The 17108-nt window shown below is 49.4% G+C and overlaps 2 protein-coding genes and 1 pseudogene across 2 annotated transcripts; 1 reads left to right on the top strand and 2 right to left on the bottom strand.

Annotated features, from left to right (window-relative positions):
* Nucleotides 1-411: 411 nt before the first annotated feature.
* Nucleotides 412-1476, bottom strand: LOC101757051 (probable long-chain-alcohol O-fatty-acyltransferase 4). The gene has a single exon (XM_004967072.1). The coding sequence runs from the start codon at nt 1474-1476 to the stop codon at nt 412-414; it is 1065 nt and encodes a 354-aa protein (XP_004967129.1).
* Nucleotides 1477-4027: 2551 nt separating this feature from the next.
* On the top strand, nt 4028-4865 carry LOC106804281. Its single transcript, XM_014805050.1, has 2 exons — nt 4028-4749; nt 4841-4865. The coding sequence occupies exons 1-2, from the start codon at nt 4028-4030 to the stop codon at nt 4863-4865; spliced, it is 747 nt and encodes a 248-aa protein (XP_014660536.1).
* Nucleotides 4866-12114: 7249 nt separating this feature from the next.
* On the bottom strand, nt 12115-13843 carry LOC101775265 (annotated as a pseudogene).
* Between the last annotated feature and the right edge of the window lie 3265 nt (nt 13844-17108).

The following is a 17108-nucleotide window of genomic DNA, read 5'->3' as shown; positions in this document are numbered from 1 at the left end:
TTTCATTTCATTTCATTAAGAATTTAAGACAAATATGCTTTAGCTGAAAATTGCACTCCTGCTAAAGTATTATATTGTCTTGTACGTATAGCTAATACAATATTTTGTATTGTCTTAACGAAAAAATACATCTTATAAAATGATCTAAGAGGGTATTTTGTATTCGGTAGATTGGTTGTTTGAGCTTCCTGCAAACTAAGAGATATCTTACTCGTGTAAGATAGTGGAAGAGGCAACTATTTTTCTTACTAGATGATAGACAAATTCCACAACCATACACTATAGAGACGTCAAAGCTGGATACTCCGGTCAATTGGTGCCATATTTTTGTTACATGAATAAGATATCTTACTCACATACTATATACAATTGGTGCCATATTTTTGTTGTCCGGTCATGCACTCAAGCTTCTCAACGACGGTCATACTTCGAATAGCCCAGGCCGACCAACCGTAGCAACCTTCCACTGGCATCAAGGAAGGATGACGCGAGCGCAGCGTTCTCGGCGAGATAGAGATCGTCCATCCCGTCGCCGAAGATAGCCGGGAAGAAGAGCCAGAACGCCGTGCCGGCCACGAACGCCACGACGAGCGGCGTCGCCACCACGCGCGGCGGCGCCGCCCTGCAGCCGCGCCGCCACCGGCGCGCGCACCACCGCTCGGCGCACACGCACGTGCCGTGCAGCGTGAAGAACGCCGTGACCTGCCCCGTGGGCGCCCGGAAGGTGACGTAGTAGAGCAACACCTTGTGCATGAGGCCCGACACGAGGAACGCGGCGAACACGCCGGCGGGGGCGCCGAGGCGCGCCCGGACGGGGTCGTAGACGGCCGGGCGGAGCGCCGCGGAGACCATGAGGTTCCACCGCCGACCCCAGAAGTCCCGGAGCGAGGACGAGAGGTAGGGCTTGTCGAACTGCGGCTCCATCTCCATGCCCAGCGCCCTCCCCGTCACGGCGAGGCACGGCAGGAGGGAGTCGAGGAAGCAGTACATGGCGACGCCATAGAGGGCGGAAGCGGCGTAGGGGTGCATCGCTTCCTTGGACCGGAAGAGGAGGCGGAAGACGGACGCCATGACGGCGACCTTGATGCCGGACGACAGGAGCGGCAGAGCGACCGTCTCCGTGACGGGCCTGGCCGCGGCGGCAGCGGCGTCTGCTTGTTGTATCCGCGACTGCCGGAGCTTGACTGGGAGCGCGGCGGTGAACGCGAACGGGAGAGGGCGGAGGGCCGGGTCAAGCGGGCCGCGGCCGAAGGCGAGGAGGAGGAGCTTGAACTCGCCGAGCCAGACCAGGAAGAAGGCGGCGAGGCCTCGAGCGCCGTAGAGCGGGACGGAGAAGGGGAGCGCGACGAGAAGGGCGAGCACCGGGACGAGCGCGATGAGGCGGCGCGGGCCCGGGCGGGTGGAGGCGGCCGCGGCGCGCGCGTAGAGCATGCCCGCGGTGACCGCCAAAGGGACGGTGGCGACGGAGTGGTGCATGGCGTCGGCCGGCGTGTGGCTGGCTGGCGGGAACAGTGCGTGTCTGCGTGTGCGCCTGGCTGCGGCTACGAGTGGAGCTCGGGACGACGACCGGCAATGTCGTCTTGGTTATATACATCTCATCGGGTGGTCATTCATTCACGGCTCAGTTTGCGAAAATGCACATTCGTGTACTTTACAGTTTAATTTAACAAGTTTTTGCGAGAACCATCATTGCATTTTCGTTTTCGTGTCACTTTTCAGCCTGATGCATCTTGAAACTGTCCTCCATTTGTAATTTACACCAGCACGCAGCCCTCGCGGCTGCTAGGCTGCTAGAATACTGAGTTGCTGGCTCAAGATAACTCGATTAATAGAGCTGACTCCGAACTGGCAATGTCGCTGATATCGGGAATCGCGGAGCAAAGCTAACATGCAGCGGTCAACGCAATCCTGAGGATCCGCCAACGTGCGGACGACGTCGTCGCATCCATGATCCATCCGTTCCTGAAGGCTCAAGTCTCTCTTGATCCTCACTCGGCCTGCGATCGGAGCCGCCGGCCGTTGGCAGACCTCCGATTCCGTGCAGCCCCCCTGGCCTGCAGGACGGAGAGCGAGGGCGCGCCGCGACGCCGCCCATCGGCCATGTTTAATTTGTATGCGTCCGAGTCAGATATTGGAAAGAGGCCCGGTCCAACCCATGTTGGGGTGGGGTATTAGGCCCTTAGAGATGGGCCCTGCAAACACTTTCGGCCCGTACGATTTACCGTCCGTGGGCCCTGCAAACACTGTAGAGAGTTTGCCACATTCTGCTACTTTGATAGCAGGAGCCGAAATAAGAAAAATTAGGTTCTGTGAACTTGGAACATGTACGCGACATACTCATATGCATTTCCTGCTTGGGTTGTCCACGTATATCACATATATAACATATATGCGGTGCAGTGACAAATGGCGGTGCTTGATGTTAGATTAATGGGCCTCGGTGGCCTATTGGTAAACCAATTATTCAATTAAATCCAAGGTCCATTCACGTGTTGTGATAGTTACATTTGGAATAAAATAACCTTGCAAGTTGAGAGATCCTGACCATTGTTCACGAGTTGATGACCAATAACCGTAGTGTTTAGTGTCGGATTTAGTAGCTCGGTAGTCCACCAGAGATTATCCAAGTGGTAGATTTATAAGCAGGGAGGATTACGAGACCAAGAACTCGAAGGTAATTCGAGAACACGAATGTTTAGATAGGTTCGGACCTCCGGAGAGTAATACCCTACGTCCTGTATTTTGGTGGTTTGTATTGCTTTGCGCTGGTGCGTGGAATAGTTCGGATGCGATAGGATGCCCTCGGGAGGCGCCCTTGACCGTCTTTGGCACAATCTATATTTTCGCGAAATGGATCGTAATAAAATGGATTTTAGGTATCTAGGGAAGATTCACTTGGAAGTAACTATTTCCTAGATACCCATGCAGGGGGCTTCGCGGTTGAATGAATCAACTCGAAAAATCCCTAAAAAAGACCTAAAGTTAAGGCTGACGATCTAAGATTACAAATCCGTTTGAACTAATCTAATCGGTTGTTACATGGAAAGCAATATGAGTCGGATTACAATAAGTATCACATAATATCCGGGCTGATTTGAATCGCGTGGCATCCTTGACTTGTGCTCCAAAGTATCTTCATGTCCTTGGCCCACACGTTCTTGTTGGGCGGGCCCTTTTGTTAGCGTCGGCCAGTATCCTGGTCGGTGGGGACCCAAGGGGTACCCATATCCCTCATTTAGTGATTAGTAACTGACGCGGATTAAAACGCTGACAACAAATGGCTAGTAATGGTTGCCTGTTGATGGCTGGGGTTACTAGTAACTTACCATTTGATGGCAGGATGAATAATGGCAATGAATCTGGACACCCAAAAGAATTCTGGTGTCTATAAGAGAGGCACTCCTTCTCAGGCTTTCGAGCGCAACATACCAACCACCGAGCTTTCAGTCTACTGCTACACTGCCTTTTTGTTGTTCTTATTCCGGCGTTCTGTGTGCACATAACACACAGGAAGAGCAGGCCTCCGAAGCTGCACCCTTACCTGAGACTCTGCACCCGAGGAGTAGAAGTTGGTAAGCGCATCTGCGCGACTACTCACTGCGCACCTCTTCTTCTTGGAGACGCAAGTGCACGGCAAACATCTTCACGTCATCGACTTTGATCGAACACCGAATAAGCTTGAAATGTCGAGTAACATCGCATCTGGTGCTGCCGGCACTGACCCCGCTGTAGGGTACTTTCTCATGAACTTTTTGGTTCATTACTTGTTTTCTATTATTTCCATTGCATGCTTTATGTTCATTATTACAGACACAAATGTTCATGCTCCTATTTATGCTATCATTTATGTCTTATTTTATTTTATATTTCGGATTAAAATATATCATAAAATGCATGTAATTCCAACAATCCAAAAACTTGATAGGACTTTTTCGATTGTTGGCTTTGCTGCACAATTGAAACCGAATATTTTTATGAAACGAATTACGAGAGATGGGTTGGCAGACTTGAGTTGTGGCTCACAGCTATGAACGTGTGGTTCATTACCAAGGAGCGTTCTGAGGGACTGCACACCTCCACAGAGGATAGTGTGTACATGTCTGCTGACAACTTGTTCAAAAGGGTTATGATCAGTGTTCTTGCTGAGAACTTGGTCAATTCATACATGCAGCATCCCTCTAGCAAGGCATTGTGTGATGCACTTGAGGCAAATTTCGAAGTATCCGATGCAGGCAGCGAATTGTACATCATGGAGCAGTTTTATGATTACAAGATGATCGATGACCGTCCTGTGGTTGAACAAGCTCATGGGATACATGCGATTGCCAAGGATCTTGATAACCTCAGGTGCCCGCTGCCAGATAAATTTGTGGTTGGTGGCATTATTGCCAAATTGCCTCCTTTGTGGAGAAATTTTGCTACTACTCTGAAACACAAGAGACAGGAGTTCACTATAGCCGGTCTAATCGGCACTCTTGATGTTGAGGAAAAGGCGAGAGCAAAGGATCCACATGCGCGTGGCAATGAGGGAGGTTCTAGCGCCCATGTGCATAAGGGCAAAGCGAAGGTTGTGTTTCAACACAAGACTGCTCAGACTACCAACTTTATGAAGAAGAAGAACACCAAGGGAAAATGCTTTGTGTGTGGTGGTTCTAACTATTGGACCAAGGACCACAAGGACAAGCAGCAGCACAGGCAGAAGAAGTCTGCTAATGTTGTTATTGGCGATGCTGAGAAGGGAATATCAGGGTATGGTAATTGTCATTTACCAAATTGGTGGATTGACACCGGAGCTAATATACATGTGTGTGCTGATATTTCTTTGTTTTCCTCTTACCAGGTCAAAGGGATTGGATCCATGTTGATGGGGAACGACTCAGGTGCTGTTGTTCGTCGTGTTGGTACGGTCGATCTGAAGTTTACTTTGGGAAAGACCGTGCGATGGAAGAACGTGCAGCATGTCCCCTCAATAAATAAAAATCTTGTTAGCGGATCCCTTCTATGTAAGGATGGTTTTAAGTTGGTGTTTGAGTCGAACAAGCCTGTTGTGTCTAAGTTTGGTTCCTTTGTCGGTAAAGGATATGACTGTGATGGTTTGTTTCGCTTGTCGTTATCGGACTCTTGTAATAAAGTTGTGAATCATATGTGTAATGATGATGAATCAAATATTTGGCATTCACGGCTTTGTCATGTCATTTTCGGCTGTATGTTGCGGCCAACTAATTTGAGTTTAATTCCAAAATTCACTTTGGTCAAAAATTCTAAGTGTCAAGTGTGTGTGCAATCTAATCAACCTCGCAAGCCTCACAAGGCTGCCGAGGTGAGGAACTTGGCACCGTTCATTCAGACTTGTGCGAAATGAACGGTGTGTTGACTAAAGGTGGAAAGAGATACTCCATGACTTTGATAGATGATTCTACTAGATACTTGTAACGACCTCGGTTAAAATCCTTCGCGTTAATCTTAATCTGAGTCCCTGATCCCTGTCTCAGCTTTACCAAGTTTAAGTACTCCACCTCTAGTCGGTCCCGACCCCTGTGATCCGACCCCTCGCCGTTTTCCCCCAGTTCCGACCCCGCCGACCCCCAACCCACCGCCGGATCTTTCTAAGTCCTCCTACAACGCCTCCCTTCAATCTGAGCCGTGGACCGCCGAGAATGACCGGTAGACCCACGAGATCTTTCTCCAAGATCTCCCTCGACAGGCGCACTCGAGTTGCATGCCCGCTTCAGAGTTCCCTAGCCGCGTGGCTCAACTCCTCCGACGCCTGCCGCTCCGCCTCGTCGCTGGCCACGACCGGATGGATTCTCGCGCCCCCTTCCCCAATCCCAGTGGAAGCTCCTCTGCTACCCTTTCTGCAGCACCTCACCGCCCGCGCCCATCATCACATTGCCAGATCCCGGCTGCAGAGCCCGATGCCGCCCGTCTTTTCCATCGCCCCTCCACAGTCGCGTCGCCCCGGTCCTCGCTACACGACGATTCCTCCTCCGCCAACCCAGACCACGGCAGCGACAGCTCCTTTCCCGCCCTGTCAGAGCTCCACCCCGACAATCTGTTGCTCCGCGCTTGCCCGCGTGACCGCAGCCGCCTGTCTTCTCACATGTGCGCCCTCGTTTCTAGCGTCGTTTTCCCGGTCACTTCCATAAGATCCACCGCACGACGACGCCCGCCTCCGCCAAATCTCAACCACCGGCAAACCCGCGCCTGCGCCGCCCTGTCATCGGTGCCTAATGACCGCCGGTGTCATCCCCGAAGTCCTGCTCCACCGCCCTCGTCGCTCAATCGCCGCCCCGGCAGCGCACTCCATCGCTTCTTCCCCGGCCTTCGCGCCGCTCTCCCCCCTTCTCTCTTCCGCGCAGCTATAAAAGGGAATGCCGGAGCCCCGCCGGAGTTCCCCTTCGCCGTCGCTGCCCTCCCGCTTGCTCCCTGTTCGTGCTCACAGCGCCACCGCCTAAGTCTGAGGAACTCTCCTCTCCGCTCAAACACCACCTCTCCCCAATCCACCAGCCACTGCTCCCCGTGCTGCACAAGAGCTTGCTTGTGGTCCACGAGAAACACTGCCGCCGCCGGAGTACCACCGGACATCCTCGCCGTTGTCCCAAGCCTTAGTCTTTCCGCCCAAGCCTGTTCTTTCCCGACCCCAAGCCTCATCTGTAAGACGAAGGTAAGCTACCGACCCTTTGTTCGCCTCGTCCGACCCCTCCTATCCGCCCGACCCCGGTTCCGTTTTGCCCGACCCTGTCTGTTCCGTCGGCCTTTCTTCGCCTCGCCCGAGGGCTCGGCTGTATCTTTTTCCTTGAACCGAGGGTGTATGTGTAAAACTTGGAGACTTTTCAGTGTTAAGTCTGAGGACCCCTAGCACATCTATTTCTCTAGATTAAAGGTCCTTCCCATCCGACCCTTATATCTTGATCTCCACCAACTCAAGCGAACCTTCCCACCCTCTTGTAACTTGCCGCAAGTTTCTAGGCTCAAACATGCAAGTGTTGCTGTTGAAATAACCGTCTAAATGCTAACCAATGCATTGCATTCGTGTAGAGCTGCGTCTCGCCGACGGCTTCTACGAGCTGCACCCGGCGCCAGAAGACGAAGGTGTAGCCGAGCTCCTGCCTCCAGAAGCCGAAGCCGCCCAAGCAGAAGAGCAGCTTCCCTCCTCCTTGTTCGAAGGCAAGCCCCGGATGCATGAATTCCCCTGTGTTTTACCAAATTTGCGCATGCCTTCTTTAACATGTTTGTGCATTTACGTATAGGAGTTGTTTGGAACCATAGATGCATGACTTAGATCCCTTGATCTGATCACTAGCTGTTGGACCAAGTAGATGCCTTGCTTAACTAGGAAACAATAAAAGCCGAGTGATTCCCTGTCACTGGCGAGTTGTAGGAGTTGGTTGTTTCCTCTTCTGTTACAACTATAAGGACGATGGACGGGGCAAGGTGTTGGGTAACTTTTTGGTGGTCGGCTGATCGCCCCGTCTGTCTATGAAACTTGGTAAGGCCCGACAGTGGTGGTGTTCGTGATCAAGTGTTTGAAAGTACTAATCTCATACCTAGTATGGGATGGGGAAGCCTAGTACCTGATTAAACTAGGGTGTGGCTTATACCCCTGGTGTCCCTGGAACGAGGTTCCCTTGGTGCATCATGTGGGTGCAAGTGCGGTCACAGTACGGTAGAGGCCGGGACTGTGGAGCATTGCATGCCAAGGGAAGTTTGGACCTGACACGCGCCTGGGAATTGATGGGGACGGCCGACACAGGAAGCGACCCTTATGGTGCGCGGATGTCGTGAGATTAGGTTCGCCATGCATGGTTAAGAAACTCGAATCGATTCGTCTGCCTCTCACAGTTTGAGACTGCTTGATCGCTATGTCACCCTGAGTAATAAAGGAATCTGATGATGACATGGTTTTGATGATGATATTTGTATATACCCTTTGGTTAGTTCTATGTTTGCTTAGAGTAAGTTGCTAACTTAGATTGGATAATGAACTTAGAACCTGAGCTAAAACTTGAAAGTAGGGTCACACCTAGCACTTTTGGCAAACAAACCCCTCAGCCAAAAGGCCTTGCATGTCTAGAAGTGGTGGAGTAGTGTACTTCCTGTCAGTTAAGTCTTGTTGAGCTTAGTAGCTCAGTCTTGTTGTGGCTCTTCTTTTTCAGGTGAAGTTGATGCCTCTGAGCCTTCTTCTGCTGGCACTTGGCCGCCCCAACTCCCTCCGGGTTGGACGGTTGAGTGGGATCCCTCCTCGGACGGCGAGGAGAGGGATTACTGATGTCCCGGTTGGCCTCACCAGGGATGTCCGACCCCGACGAAGTAGCTTTCGCGCGTTGTTTTACCTTCTGTTGTTTTTCTTCTGAACCTTGTAAACTCTGATGTTGTTTTATGGCCAAACTAAATGGTTAATTCGGTAACTCAGTGGATTTGTTGTATTCTCTAGAACCGCTCACCTTCGTGTGGGTTTGCTATTCGGTCCTGTTCAAGTGGTTAAATCGGATGAAATCCGACGACACTTCGTGTTTACTTGGTTAAGGCATGAGTGTCGCATATCAGGTGGCCTAATCATGTTTTAGTCAAGCAAATTCGAAGTGGATCCACCACAATACTGCTATGTGTACTTGCTTAAAATGAAAAATGAGGCATTTAATTTTTTCAAGATCTATAAGGCCGAAGTTGAAAATCAACTTGCGAGGAAGATAAAACGTGTTCGATCGTATCGAGGTGGAGAGTATTTCTCTAATGAATTCAATTTATTTTGTGAGGAACATGGCATCATTCATGAGAAAACACCACCTTATTCCCCTGAGTCAAACAGAGTGGCTGAAAGAAAGAACCGCACTCTAACTGAGATGGTTAACGCCATGTTAGAAACAGTAGGACTTTCTTGGGAATGGTGGGGTGAAGCCATGCTGACTGCTTGTCACACTCTTAATAGGGTTCCTATAAAAAACAAAGAGAAGACACCATTCAAGGAATGGGAAAATAAAAGATTAACACTCTCATACTTGCGTACTTGGGGATGCTTGGCGAAGGTTAATATATACCAATTGCTAAGAAACGCAAACTCGGACCGAAAATAGATGATTGTGTGTTTCTAGGATATGCTTTTCATAGTGTCGGATATAGATTCTTGATAATAAAAACTAGAGTACCGGACATGCATGTTGGTACAATCATGGAGTCTAGAGATGTCACATTCTTTGAGAGCATTTTTCTTATGAAAGAAACATCTAGCAGTTCTAGTCATGAATTTGTTAATTCCCCTGAACATAATGATATAGTAGTACACTTTGAACAACCACATGAGGAGAATCATGAGAAGGATAACAATGAAGGAACTTGAAAGAGTAAGAGACAAAGGACTGCGAAGTCTTTCGGTGATGACTTCATTGTGTACCTCATAGATGATGACACTCCAAAAACCATTGTTGAGGCTTATGGATCTTTTGATGCTGACTATTGGAAGGAAGCAATCAGAAGTGAGATAGGTTCCATAATATCTAATGGGACTTGGGAGGTCGTTGATCGTCCATACGGGTGCAAACCTGTAGGATGCAAGTGGGTGCTAAAAAAAGCTTAGGCTTGATGGTATTATTGAAAAGTACAAGGTAAAGCGAATATTACTTTGATACTTACTCACCAGTTGCCAGATTGACCATGATTCGAGTACTACTATCTTTGGTTGCCTCACATGGTCTTCTCGTCCAGCAGGTGGATTTTTAGATGGCTTTCCTTAACGGAGGGTTGGATGAGGAAATTTACATGGATCAGCCTAATGGATATGTAGTAGAAGGTCAGGAAGGAAAGGTGCGCAAGTTGTTAAAATCTTTGTATGGCATCAAACAAGCGCCTAAGCAATGGTTTGAGAAATTTGACAGAACTCTCACGTCTGCAAGCTTTGTTGTGAATGAAGCCGACAAATGTGTGTACTACCACTTTGGTAGGGGAGAAGGAGTGATTCTGTGTTTATATGTTGATGACCTATTGATCTTTGGAACTAACCTCAATGTGATTGAGGAAGTTAAGAGCTTTTTATCTCAAAATTTTGAGATAAAGGACATGGTAGTGGCTGATGTGATTTTGAACATTAAGCTACTAAGAGAAGGCAATGGTGAGGTTACATTAATACAATCCCATTATGTGGAAAAGATATTGAGTCGCTTTGGTTATAGTGACTGCAAGCTTGCTCCCACACCTTACAATTCTAGTGTGATATTGCGAAAAAATCGAAGGATCGCAAGGGATCAATTGAGATATTCTCAAATCATTGGCTCGCTAATGTATTTAGCTTGCTACGAGGCCTGACATCTCGTTTGCTGTGAGCAAACTCAGCAGATTTGTTTGTTTCAAATCCTGGAGATGATCATTGGTGTGCTCTTGAGAGAGTAATGCTCTATCTAATAGGCATCGCGAGTTATGGAATTCACTATGCTAGGTATCCTAAGGTACTAGAAGGCCACAGTGATTCAAACTGGATATCAGATGCTGACGAGATAAAAGCCACAGGTGGATATGTGTTCACACTTGGCTGAATGGTTTCATGATCTCTTGATGGATTTGCTAGTGGTTGAGAAACTGATACTAGCTATCTTAATGAACTGTGATAATCAAATAATGATTACCAAAGTGAACAGTCCTAAGGATAATATGAAGTCATCAAGACATGTGAAGAGGCGGTTGAAGTCTGTAAGAAAGATGAGAAACTCCGGAGTGATAGCACTAGACTATGTCCAAATGGCTAAGAATCTAGCAGATCAATTCACGAAAGATCTTTCACGAAATGTGATAGACGAGGCATCGAGGAAGATGGGAATGAGACCCACATGAGAGTTATGTCATAGTGGTAACCTGTTCTATTTGATCGGAGATCCCATGAACTAGAATGGTGAAACAAACTATTGACTAACTGAGAAAAAGAGTACTATTGTATGAACCCACTCTATTAGAGATGCAATCTCTCCTAAATCTGCATGGCAGGTTGGTAAACACCTTAATGTGATCCGAGTGGCTTATCTTAAGCAAAGATGTTAGCTTGCAGAAATATCTTTTGAGGAGCACACCTATATGAGTTTGACTGCTAGTCACAATCTATGAGATTGGGTAATCTCTAGAGACTCATGAAAGGCCAGTCTATGAGATTGGGTAATCTCTAGAGACTCATGAAAGGTCAGAAGTATGACTTATATGCTTCAACCAGAGGGGATGCATTTTGCAGCCTAGTATTGGTAAAGGACCTAAGTGAAACTTGTTCACACAAAACTAGCAATTCAAGGTATAGTTCATTGTTCAGTTATGGATAAATATAGCTTATGCTCTAGGTGGATGTTCAACCTTAACAAGGTCTCCATCGAAAAACTGATATATCAAACAGCAGTGGAATTAAACATGTGCCTTGGTGGAGATTGTTAGATTAATGGGTCTCGGTGGCCTATTAGTAAATCAATTATTCAATTAAATCCAAAGACGATAGTTACATTTGAAATAAAACAACTTTGGAAGTTGAGAGGTCCCTAACCATTATTCACGAGTTAATGACGAGTAACTGACGCAGTGTTTAGTGACTAATAACTGATATGGATTAAAATGCTGACAACAAATGACTGTAACGATTGCCTCTTGATAGCTGGGTTACTAGTAACTTACCATTTGACGGCAGGTCGAATAATGGCAATGAATCTGGACACCCAAAAAACTTCTGGTGTCTATAAGAGAGGCACTCCTTCTCAGGCTTCCGAGCGCAACATACCAACTACCGAGCTTTCAGTCTACTGCTGCGTTGCTTTTTTGTTGTTCCCGTTCCAGCGTTCTGTGTGCACAGAACACACCGAAAGAGCAGGCCTCTGAAGCTGCGCCCTTGCCTGAGACTTTGCGCCTAGAAGGGTGATCAAGTTTTTGGGGAGCGCATCTGCGCGACTGCTCACTATGCACCTCTTCTTCCTGGAGGTGCAACTGCACGGCGAACATCTGCACAACATCGACTTTGATCGACTACACTGAATAGACTCGAAAGGTCGAGTAACAGCGCAAATGGTGCCGCTGGCACTGGCCCGCTGCAGGGTACTTTCTTATGAACTTTGTGATTCATTACTTATTTTATTTTATTTCCATCGTATGCTTTATATTTCATTATTATAGACACAAATGTTCATGCTCCTATTTATATTATTTTATATTTCGGATTAAAATAAATAGTAAATGCCTGTAATTCCAACGCTTGATTCGTTATCATTCTTGGATGATGAGCTTGGATGCATCCAGCATGCCGAATCTCTACGCACTCGATGCTGCCATCCAGTATCTCTTCCATCCCGTACTTGTATCTGAACCCCAGCTCGCCCAGCTTGTCGCTGTGCGCTCGCACGCTCGGCAAAGCCTCCGTCCTGACACCGAGTCCAATCGCAAAGCTTAAGCAGAAACATATATCGCCAGATTGTGTTGTGTTGCCACTTGCCAGGCTCTGTTCTTGACACAATCCTATAGTGGCAAAGACTCACTCTTTGAGGACGTCGAGGTGCGGGTACTTGGCTGCGAAGTGGCCAACGATGTCGGCGACGGTCGGGTACGCCGTACGCGGCGGCGCAGAGGAACCGGCTGGCCATGGACGGCCGCCACTCCATGCAGTAGACGAGCGCGTCGCAGACATCGTCCACGTGCGCCAGCGGCATCGAGCCCAGCAGCTGCTGCAACATCCTCAGCCCAATGAACTGGCGCTCGTCGCGGGTCGCCGGCAACGCGACGCCCTCCAGGGACACCGTGGTGCCGCCCTGGAGCGTGTCGTCGGCCACAACGGATCACGGCACCGTGACCACCTCGAACGCCGGGCTCTCGCCGGCGTTGTAGGCTAGCAGCTCCTTCTCCGACACCAGCTTCGACAGGATGTACTCCTGCAGAGGTGGTCATGCACCGCACCACTTTGTCATCGTTCGTCGTCGATTACGACTTCCGGAATTGCAGTTGTAGGAGTAAACAACTACAGCTGCGCACATCGTATTGGGCGCTCCGGAGAGGGTAGTCGACGTCGAGCGGCGTCCAGCAGAATTCGTCGACGGCGTCCTTGAACCCGGCGGATTCCTCCCTGAGCGGCGAGCACGCCGCCATGCTGCTGCCTGCCGGTGTGGATCACGCGCCTCACCGTCCCGGAGTCCGCGCACTGCCGGAGGATCACCCGAGCCGCGTCCTGAGCTGCCACCGCCGTGCTCTTGTACTGCGTTGTGCGTGCGCCGGCCGAGCGCGGAAAGAAGTCGATGGGATCTTCGTCGGATGAACATCGATCGAGTAATCTGGGCGCGCGCGGGCCGCAGATCTGACCTTGGTGCTCGTGGCGTCGTGCCGCAGCAGCGTGGCGACGAGGAAGACGAACTCGCACCCGGCGATGGCCGGCGCGAATGTGGCGGCGTCGAAGAGGTCGGCCTCGAACAGAGCCAGACGCCCGGACTCCGCCGCGCCGGGGACGAGCCGCCGGAGCAGCCCCGCTTTCTCCTCATCACCTGCAATCGTGCACTAATCGTCTAATCCACCACTGTAGCTTGCCAGAGAATCTACTTGTCTCGACTCCGAGCCCATCCTTAACTCATATGAATTTATTTACATAAAATTAATCAACGGATTAGGATTAATCGGCGCGTGCGTACCGATGTTCCGTAGCGTGGCGTGGACGGTGTATCCTATGTTGAGGAGCTTCTTGACGAGCCAGGAGCCGATGAACCCGGCGCCTCCGGTGACGCAGACCCGTACTCCGTTCCCTCTGCTCATCCTTTCCTCCATTGGTGTTGACCTCGAAACTGCCCGATGGAGGAATGGGATGGACGAACCCGGCCACTTGCTAGGATCGCCACTTATTACCACCAACCATGACGAATAATCTATTCAAACAATTGTAAGCATTCGAGTTCTGTCTAGGACTTAAGCCTTGGCTTCCCGTGCCACAAGCCAAGCCAAGTTAACCCATCCAAAAAAAAGTTATTACCGAATTCACTGCCCGTTTATGACGTGATTGGTTGCCTGGTTCCAGCCCGGTCAGGCTCTCAGCATGCGACTTCCGCATGATTGGTTGCCTGCCCCAGCGGCCGCGGCCGAGCCAGACCCCGTGATGCAAGATGCGCCTCCTGGCTCCCGCAGGAATCGAGCGTTCCCACCGGTCCAGGCCGGCGCGAGCGCACGAGTTGCATGAGTGCGAAGAGCATCAGTTCAAGGCTAGCTCATGCGCCAAGCAACCAATCAGCTTCTCTGCTAGCCATGTTGCATGCGCGCACGTAACCAAACAGTGGGCATTTGCATGACAACAGCCTGACCAGGAAGGGCCTGGCTCACTAGTGCGATGCAAGGATGGGACGTGCGGGAAACCAATCAGGTCCTAGCTTCTTGCTTGCTTCACAGGGATCGCTGAACATTGTATCCACGTGTTCAGGAGAGATGGGGGAGGAATGTGGAGGAGGGAGATTTCGTGGACCAAGGATTGTTTGCTAGTGCTGTTTTGCCATACTCAGGTCGTTCTATCTAAATTTAGGGAAAATTGGTTTTGTAGCCTCAAAAAATCGACTCTTCCGTAAAATACCATTGAAAGATTCCGAGTCTGTAAAATAGCATTCAAAGATTGATTTGTTAGCTTATTTACCATTTCATCGAGTTACCCTTTGGTGTCGTTAAAGAAGGGTAGAAATACACCTTGAGGACTGGCGGCGGCGTGCGAACCGGGTGGCATGACATCCTCCGTACACGTGCCCCTCCTCCCTGAGCTGCGGGCTGCAGCGAGCTCGAGGCCGGCGTAGCGAGTTGCGGGCAAGAAGTACAGGCGCGGTCAAGACCAATTAGGTCGGGGCAAGGCTGGCGAGGTTGATTTAGGTGAGCCTGAGGTCAGCGTCAATTTGCTCTGGTGGTTGGTGGTGGTGATTTGCTTTGGTCTATTGGAGAAGAAGCAGATAGAAGAGGCGTGTTGCAAATTTGCTCTGGTGGCTGGAGGTGGTGATTTGCTTTGGTCTATTGGAGAAGAAGCAGATAGAAGAAGAGGCGTGTTGCAATAGGACGAGCTACTGCTGGTTTGCTGGCTTTGCTTAAAGTGGAAGATGCTCGTGAATGTGCTTGGATTGAGCTTCCGATTGACCAGAGAGAGATTGGGAGACGAGGAGAGAGCCAGAGAGGTGTTTGCTGCTTGCTTCTGGAAACGAAGAGGACCGGACAGGGACAGCTGCTGCCGGTGCTGCTTGGCGTCTTGGCTCGATTTGGGGAAGCAAGAAGCTAGCACGGGAGAGCTGGTCGACAACTTGCTTGACGGTACGCGGATGACCGAGCAAATTGGGGCTGCGGCTTGGCGCGAAGCCCTCCGCGCACTGTCCTTGATGTAGAAGGGCGGCGGCTCGTGCTTGCTCACGAGAGCGCCCGCACGGCCAGCGGATAGCTTGCATGGAGGGCGGCGTCACCTTTGGGTAGAGAGCCGGAGAGGTGGCGTTGCCGGTGGGTGAGGGTGGCCGGCGGTCGAGTTGTGCGAGAGGGCGCCGAGGAGCGGCATCTGGGTGGGTCGTGAGCGCCGTCGAGCAGGAGGACAAGGCTGGGAGAAGGGATTGATCCCCTCTGGTGGACAGGAGGGAAGGGCATAAATACCATTTTAAGTCCGTTTATGTTCTTTAAAAAGATGAAAATAAGTTTGCAGTGAACAAAATATAACGGAATAGTATTTTCAGTTAACATTTGCAATTTTGAGTGATATTTCACAGGGACAAACTCTTTTAATGATATTTTTCAGAAGTTATGATCTTTCGATGCTAATGAACCAATTTTTCCCTAAATTTATGCACGGTTCTCCCCATGGTGGAAGGTAGGAGATAGGGACAGGGGAGAGCAGCACCGAGAAGGAAGGACAGAGGAAGATGCCCGGATGATTTGGAACATTGCCTTGCAGAACAGAGCAATGCTTGGTCCCAAATGCCCAAACCTGCGGAAATACCACATGCCCGCTGAATACCACAATGGGAAATCTTTCATTTCTCCTTTTGGATTTGGAGAAAAACAGGTGAACTAGCTGGAGGGGGATTTTGGCTGGCTCCCGGCTCTGTGCCTCACTGCCTCTGTATAAGAAGCTCATGCCGGTCGGAAATGCTATTGGTACTAGACTGTCTTGTTTAGCAACCCCGCTTTGGTACCTGGCTAATGGCATGTATTGCACATTAATCTTGAAGTGTCTAAACACCCTTTGGATAATAAGCTTGAGTTGATTATACACATTAAAATGAGGGATTAAAAAATTACAATTACTCCGGTCCATGAATATTTTTCATGGGATCACTAAGCATACACAAAAGATATTCTCGACATGACAAGCGTCCACCAAGCAAATAAGGAGGAAAAATTGTCCCTAGGACACTGGAAGGGTACGTTTTCGTCGTATATGTGCCGGAAGGAATGTAGCAGCAGGTTGACCTGACTTTATCGCCTCTGTCGACGTCGTTGTGGCATTCCATCTCTCCATCCTGATTCAGGCTTTGATTAGCTCACCTAATAAAAACGAAAAGACACCTAGATATACAAGGCACAAACAAGCGTGGTTGATGCTTCTCCCTTGCAACTCAAAACTTGGGTTGCCGACTTACCGTCGGATTAGCGTTGCTGGTCACTTTCTTCCACCCGAATATCTACAATCTACACTAGAGAGGAGAAGCCGAAAAAAGTGGCTTCACCGGCTTCTCCTCTCTCTCCAAGCATTAAGTGATCATAAAATTACATATATTGCCATTGAGAAGCCGTTTTACCAAACGTTTTGCAAAACGGCTTCAACTTCACTAAAAAAGCCACTCCACCGAAGAAGCCGAAGCCGAAGCCGTTTTATGAGAAGCTGAAGCTCTACCAAACGGGACCTTAATCTCTACCTTCCAATTTGAAACCTGTGGATTATCTCAATATTGATAAGCTCTTAACAACGTGATGACCCCTGCCCACCCTACTCCACTTCCATGTCTAGAAATCACCGTAAGCGCTGGTCTCACCATTGACAGCTTCCATCTTGAGCCGATATGTTACCCTCGACTTTCTCTCTATACCATTTTCCTTTAAAAAAAAACCATGGACAGTGACAAAATCATTCGAGTGAGTGTTAGCTTTTTTCCAATAAAAAAATATGGTCA

The sequence above is a fragment of the Setaria italica genome, chromosome IV (genome assembly GCF_000263155.2).
Source record: "Setaria italica strain Yugu1 chromosome IV, Setaria_italica_v2.0, whole genome shotgun sequence".
NCBI classification, from domain to species: Eukaryota; Viridiplantae; Streptophyta; class Magnoliopsida; order Poales; family Poaceae; genus Setaria; species Setaria italica.
The sequence above is the reverse complement of the archived record's forward strand: the minus strand, read 5'-3'. Positions and strand labels throughout refer to the sequence as shown.